At 42.3% G+C, this 7,185-nt stretch overlaps 1 protein-coding gene and 2 pseudogenes across 1 annotated transcript; 1 reads left to right on the top strand and 2 right to left on the bottom strand.

The window, feature by feature from the left end:
• Positions 1-448: 448 nt before the first annotated feature.
• Positions 449-1,372, bottom strand: LOC120621147 (olfactory receptor 4D1-like). Its single transcript, XM_039886508.1, has one exon. It carries the CDS (start codon positions 1,370-1,372, stop codon positions 449-451), a length of 924 nt encoding a protein of 307 aa, XP_039742442.1.
• Positions 1,373-3,109: 1,737 nt separating this feature from the next.
• On the top strand, positions 3,110-3,715 carry LOC120621132 (60S ribosomal protein L13a-like; annotated as a pseudogene).
• Positions 3,716-5,157: 1,442 nt separating this feature from the next.
• Positions 5,158-7,185, bottom strand: part of LOC120621133 (60S ribosomal protein L13a-like) — a 9,805-nt pseudogene continuing 7,777 nt past the window's right edge.

Raw genomic sequence — 7,185 nt, forward strand, 5'->3', positions numbered from 1 at the left:
GAAACTGTTGACCATTCATCACACATATTAATCCATAGATGATGAACCTTCTGGGTTTTCCCTTGTAGTTGTGAGAAACCTCAGGTTTCACATCCCACCCATATTTCCTGCCTCTAAACTGGGAGTTAGGAGAACCAGAGCCTTGGCCAAGCTCTGCCATTCACTTGCTGCTCATCACTGAGACAATCACTTCTCTCCAAGTGCCCTCATTTGGAAAATGGTTTAATATAAAAATAATATATCCATTGTCAGTTTTATGACAATAAGATAAAAGTGTGAACGTGTCTAACACAGTATCTGAGGAAGGAATAGGTATGTAGAAACATTAATTTAATCTTCATTGTCTCAGTGTATAAAAAACTTCCTGCGCTGTTTGAATGGGAAAACAAAAGTGTAGAAAGGTGGTTTTTTTGTTTACATGCAACCTATTTAAAGTTTACTCCCTGTTTCAAATCACTAGTCGCCTGCCTAACCTCTTCATGGCTGCCTGAATATCCTTGTTCCTCAGAGTGTAGATTATGGAGTTGAGCATGGGAGTCATGACTGTGTAGCTGATGGACACAGCCTTGTCCAATGAGAAGGGGGAGAAGGGCCGGGAGTAGATGTAGATACTGGGAATAAAGATAATAGACACCACGATAATGTGGGTGGTGCAAGTAGATGCTGCCTTTCTCCTTGCCTTTCCTGAGTGGGACCTCAGCATCACCAGGATAACAGTGTAAGAGATCAGAAGGAGAAGGAACCAGATAACAACCAACACCCCACCATTGGAGATCATAAGGAATTCTAGGAGGGAGGTGTCTGTGCAGGCAAGTCTCAACACTTGTGGAATGTCACAGTAAAAGTTATCCAGGACATTAGGACCACAAAAAGGCAATGGGAGCATCAGGGCCAGCTGCACAATGGAGTGGACAAAGCCCCCGACCCAGGCAGCCAGCACCAGCCCCACACACAATTGAGTGTTCATGATGGTGACATAGTGAAGGGGCCGGGAGATGGCTATGTACCGATCATAAGCCATGACCGAGAGAAAGAAGACAGTGGCACCTCCCAAGAGGTGGAAGAAGAAGATCTGGGCCATGCAGCCCTGGTAGGAGATAGTCTTGGTCTCATGAAAGAAGTCCACCAGCATCTTTGGAGAAGTGACTGTGGAACAGCAGAGGTCTATGACAGCCAGATTTCGAAGCAGAAAAAACATGGGCATGTGGAGCCGGGAGTCAAACGTCACTGTGACAATGATGAGGAGGTTTCCCACAATGGTGGTGACATAGACAAGTAGAAATACCAGGAACAGGAATTTCTGGAGCTCCTGGGTCTTTGAGAACCCTAAGAGGACAAACTCGGACACCCATGTGATGTTCTGTGGTTCCATGGGACCTTCCCAACATTTCGAGAAAAAACCTACAAAAAAAATTTACAAAACTTCAATCATTTTTCTTGGAGAGTGAAGATGGAGTTGAATGATGTCATTGTTGAGTTCCACTGTAAGATGGAGCTTAGGAGAGCCTTCCACGAAAATAATTCATTTTCAAGGCTCTCACAGACTTTCCTCCCTAACCACACTCTACATTGTCTTACAGGCATCAATGGGTGTTTTTCCCTTTGTACCACACTGTCCTTGTCCATGGGTTTCATGTCTGTTGCACATCTGCTGCTCCCAACATCATGCCTTGTGAACCACAGGCTCCACAAATATAGCCATTAGTCAATGAATGAATAAACATGTCAGCAAATATCTGTGACCACAAACATCATCAATCTGGGGGCAAAAATCTTGAGAGTATGAAAAGTAGAGACTAGTAATCTTAAGTAAACAAATAGATGCTCATCACAACAAAGGTTTGAGGAGCTTCATATGCTTCATCGTTGAAGGAAGAGAGGTGTGCCCTACAAGAAATGGCCATATATAAATTCAGAGGTAAATGTGAAGAAAAATATGCAAATGATCCTGGCTGAAGTGAAGCTGAGATGATTAATGACTCTCCAACTTTTCCACAGAAGCATTTCTCTGCTGGCATCTGCTGTCATGGGGCCATCCGAGAGGAACTCAATACAGCCCAGGACATATATAAAATTTCTTTGATCTCTTATGTTTCATATTTAAAAATTATATGAATTTTCTATTGTATACATATTTGTAGACATCTTTGGGATGGGCTTTTTAAAATTTAAATATCATCGCTTATAAAATTTTGCTAAGTCCAACGCGATATAGAAAATATAGGATCGAGAAGACACGTGTTTCTCTATTTGGCAAATCAAAAATCTAGAACACATTCGTTTAAACATGAAACTGAGTTATTTGGTTCAGAACCCATTCCCTTGGGTTACTCTTTTCCAAAACTCTTCTCCCTAATCGTTCAGGAAAATGTGCCCTGAGGCCTCACCTTGCAAAGAGAAAGATCTCTCCTCCCCAACTCCCACCTGACAGATGGGAGGGACAGCAACATTGCCTTGATGTTCTTTATACAAGGGAATTGTGCAAACATATGTAGAAAGATTTCTATCAAATTCTGTAGACAAATATAAATCACAATTATCTCTAAAATTACATATGAAGAATCACAGTACTCAAAATACTGCCACGTTTACCTCCTCTAAAACTCACATTTATCCTCAAATATTTGTGTAAAAATAGTGTCCAAGAAGAGGCACCCTGTTTATTCTGTGGCATCACCACTTCCAGCTTAGGACTGTTTGAACAGCTTCCCCGTGGGCAACTGTGAACCCTGGCAAGCATTTTGAAGGAAAATGATGTGACGAAACAGGGTTAAAAAGGGCTCATCCCAGTCCACTAAGGCAGAAAGTGCTGAGACAGGCAAGGGTGGAGCAGACACTTCCTAGGCCAACAGAGAGGGTAATGTTTTCTCACTGGCTTTGTGTCCCAGCTCTGCCACGCAGTGTCGAGATTAGACTGCATAGGCAGCAGCTTAAATGTCATGGTTTAGTCTCTTTGAGAAGGTCCTTGACTGCTAACCCATCACCCCAAACCCCAACCCTCGCACCTGATCATTGATCCCAATAATGCCATCAGCATACCTATATTATCTCTATTTTTTGTCCCTATTAAGATACAATTATCGTATCCTTTTATACACTTTTATTAGTGATGTACACTGTAGGACATCATATATAAGTCAATCTCCTAAAAGATATTTTCTCCTCTAGACCAAAATGTTTTCAAAAAATGTTCCATGATACTTCCACACAGATGCCGAAGATGGCATACGGTAGGTCCTGGTGATCAAAAGCCAAGGTCTTATCCTGGGCCACTTGGTGACCCTCGTCGCCCAGTAAGTATTGCTGGTCTGGAAGGTGATGTTCGTGTCCTGGGAGGGCATCAACATTTCTGGCAATTTTAGAAACAAGGTGAAGTACCTGACCTCGCTCTGCAAGTTGAAGAACACCTACCTATCCCGCAGCCCCTACCACTTCCGAGCCTCCAGCCGCATCATTTGGCGGACTGTGTGAGGTGTGCTGCCCTACGAGACCAAACGGGGCCTGGCCTCCCTGGACTGCATCAAGGTGTCTGAAGGGCTCCCCGCACCCCAGGACAAGAAAAATCTGGTTCCTGCCACCCTCAAGATTGTGCCTCTGAAGCTTACATTAAAGTGCGCCTACTGAGGTCGCTGGCTCATGGGCTCGGCTGGAAGTACTGGCAGGTACAGCCACTCTGGAGGAACAGAGGAAGAAGGCCAAGATTCATCACCGGAAAACAAACAAACAAACAAATGAAAACATACAACAACAACAACACTGCTCGTGAGGCTGCAGAAATAGGACAAAAGAAGAAGAAAATTGACAAGTGCACAGAGGTCCTCCAGACCCTGTGGACTCCTGCTCTGAACCCAATAAAATCGACTTCTATTTCCTCAAATAACATTTTCCTTGCTTCTTCATTGTCTACAGAAAGAATTCACACTTCATGGGTTTTTGGGTGCTTCCACATAAACTGGGTCTTATCTTTCTTTGCAGACCCATCAGCCACTCGGCAACAGTCGAAGTAGTCAAACTTTAATTGTACTTGTAGTAGTAATTGTTGTCATTGTTGTAGCAAATATTTATTGCATGTTTACTCTGTGCTAGGCCTTAGGCCGAACATTTTATAAGCAAGCATTAGCCTGTTTAATTCCCATACATCATTCTCACACTTATAAAGTATAATAAGTACTATTAATTATCCCTCCTTTACAGATAAGTAGTCTCAGGCTTAAAGAGGTTAAATAATTTGCCCCAGGTCACACAGACAATAAGCAGCAAAGCTGGTCATTGATCCCAATAATGCCATCAGCATACCTATATTATCTCTGTTTTTTGTCCCTATTAAGATACAATTATCATATCCTTGTATACACTTTTATTAGTGATGTACACTGTACGACATCATATATAAGTCAATCTCCTAAAAGATATTTTCTCCTCTCACATTGTAATGTGAGATGAACCAGGTTGGTGAGTCCCAGGATGGCATCCTAACCGCACTTCTCGTCTTACTTGCTCGCCCCTAAGAATCCTTGGCTTCGACAGACTGATATTCGCCTCAGTTCCTCAGGCCTCAATGTCTTTCATCAGGCCAGTGCCCAACCCGCATTGCTTTGCCATCCTGTTCCTCTCCTTCAAGGCCCAAGGGTAATTAGCTTCTTCATACATTGCCATGTACTGGTCATTTTCCATAAGGATGGCTGTGTCACCTCACATGGGCTTGTGATGTCTGATATGTTTAGCACTACACAGTTCCTAATGCACATATAACCTTTCTCATAGATAGTTCCCAAAAGAATGTTTGATAGCTTGATAGTGGATGGAAGGCTAGGATGGGCCAGACCACTGACACAGGTGGGAAGAGAGAGAGCAGTCACTCATGAAACAGTTCAGTTTCAGGGACCTTGAAGGGAACGCAAGCATCCTAATTCCCAGCATCGCCAGACTTAGGAACCTGAAGCATCATCTTAGCATGGCCAGCATCCCTTCCACAAACTTATAAGAACCTTGGGAAATGATTCTTCCATCTACCTGCATAGAGCATAGATTTAGAGGGATTCTAGATGGGAAAGAAAACAGAGACATAAAGAAAGGACATGGACGTGTATGGGGTAAAGAAAGGATTCCAGACCCCTTTCTGTTGATATTTAATCTTGTCTCCCATCTGTCTTGCTCTCAGGCAATCAGTCCGCACTGGATTAAGAGAGAGGAAGGGAAAAGGAACAAGTGTTCTCAAAAATGGGGGTGAATCTCGCTGGTGGTCATCTTGGGAGCATTAACAGCTTTTTTTAAACACAGGATTTAAGGAAGGATATGATGGAGGTATAGCAGTAGGGAAAGAATGAAAACCTGGAGAGGCAGCAGGCAGGAGAAGTGTGTGGAGGAATAAAAGAGGATTATAAGGGAAACATCAGAGGGTGGGAAGTGTGAGAAAGGCCTGGATTGTTTTCTCCTAGGCGTGGGAGGAAGCTGTAGTGTGCGTGTGGGAGGTGGGGGAGAAACCAGTGGTGTCTCCATTCTGCTCTCCCTCCTACCTTCTGATCTAAATCCCACTCAATACATTAGGCAATACAGACAAATGTCTTAATTCCAAATAAACCCAGCTGACCCCCAAATCACATTCCCCTTGCATTCTGGCCCAATGACTTTCCTATACCTTCTCTCCAACCCATGCTTATCGTACAATAGTCTTTGACAGGAGCCTTCCTAGTGCTGACGTGTCCATGGGAAGGACATGGGGACCATCACCTACCTCCAGCCCAATGTGGCCAAGTGGACTTAGAGCCTCCCATCTTCCAGGCCACCCTTCTCCTGAAGCTCCATTCTTCTCCTGGCCTGTCTCAGACCAAGATCACAGATAGGATTCACCTTAAAGGAAGGGTCATTCCTCAGAGATCAAAACTTAGGCTTAAATTGTGAAATGAAGTTGGGCTCAGGCTGCTGAAATCAAGAGCAATGGGAGTTATTAAAAAGTTTGTGAGCTGTTGCATCAGATGTACCATTTATAAACTCTTCAGGGGCACTGATCATAGGACCAAATGAAGCAGGATAAGAGCCTTAATGGAAAATGAATTCTCCGGGAAGTTTACAGAAGCCATATCCCTTGAGGTCACCACCATGTGCTCTGCAAGGCTCCGCCCTCTCCTCCCACCAGGATAAGTTGCAAAAGTGAGCTATGTCCTAGGACATGGTCCAGGTCACGCCCTCTACAAGTAAACTCTGAAGCCTTTTTTCACATGTACATTTGTTAAGGTGTCTCTCACCTCAACCTCTAATCTGTTCTCCTTACAGGACCTTATTGACCTTCCCAGAATAAATTGGCTAAGTTTACCCTCAAAATATTATTCACATACCATAAAATTCACCATTTTGAAGAGCACAGCTCAGTGGGTTCTTGGATATTCACAAGCTTGTGTAACTGTCACCAGAACATTTTCATCACTCCAAAAAAAAACTTCGTATTTTTTAGCAGTCACTACCCATTCTGTTCTCTCTCCAGCTCCTGGCAACCATTAGTCTACTTTTTGTCACTATGGATTTCCCTATTCTGGACATTTTATACTAGTGGAACCATATAATATGTGGTCTTCTACATCTTGCTTCTTTCTAGCATAACATTTTCAAGGTTCATCTGTGTTATAGTATGTATCAATATTTCATTCCTTTTTATGACTGAATAATATTCCATTGTATGAATATGCCACTTTTGCTTATCCATTAATCAATTCTTGATCATTTGGGTTGTCTCTACATTTTTATTATTATAAATAATGCTACCATAACATTTGTACACAACTTTTTGTATGAATATATGTTTTCAATTATCTTGGGTGTATACCTAGCAGTGGAAATACGAGGTCACGTGATAACTCTATGTTTAACCTTTGAAGGAACAGCCAGTCTGTTTTTCAGTGTCTGCACCATTTTATATTACCAATAGCAGTGTAGATTCCTCTACATCATCACCAGCAATTCTTATTATATGTCTTTTTATTTTAAGTATTCTAGATTGAGTGAATTGGTATAATGTTGTGGTTTTAATTTGCATTATCTCAATGATCAATGGTATTGACTGTATTAATATGTGCTTGTTGATCATTTGTATATTCTTGGGAGAAACGTCTGCTCAAGGTCTTTGTCCATTTTTAAATGGGTTGTTTGTCTTTTTGTTGCGGGGTTATGAGTTTTTTTAATATTCTGGAT

The sequence above is a fragment of the Pteropus medius genome, unplaced genomic scaffold, assembly GCF_902729225.1.
Source record: "Pteropus medius unplaced genomic scaffold, Ma_sr-lr_union100, whole genome shotgun sequence".
NCBI classification, from domain to species: Eukaryota; Metazoa; Chordata; class Mammalia; order Chiroptera; family Pteropodidae; genus Pteropus; species Pteropus medius.

Coding starts and splice junctions, on each gene's coding strand:
- LOC120621147 (XM_039886508.1), bottom strand. CDS start 1,372: ATGGAACCACAGAACATCACATGGGTGTCCGAGTTTGTCCTCTTAGGG.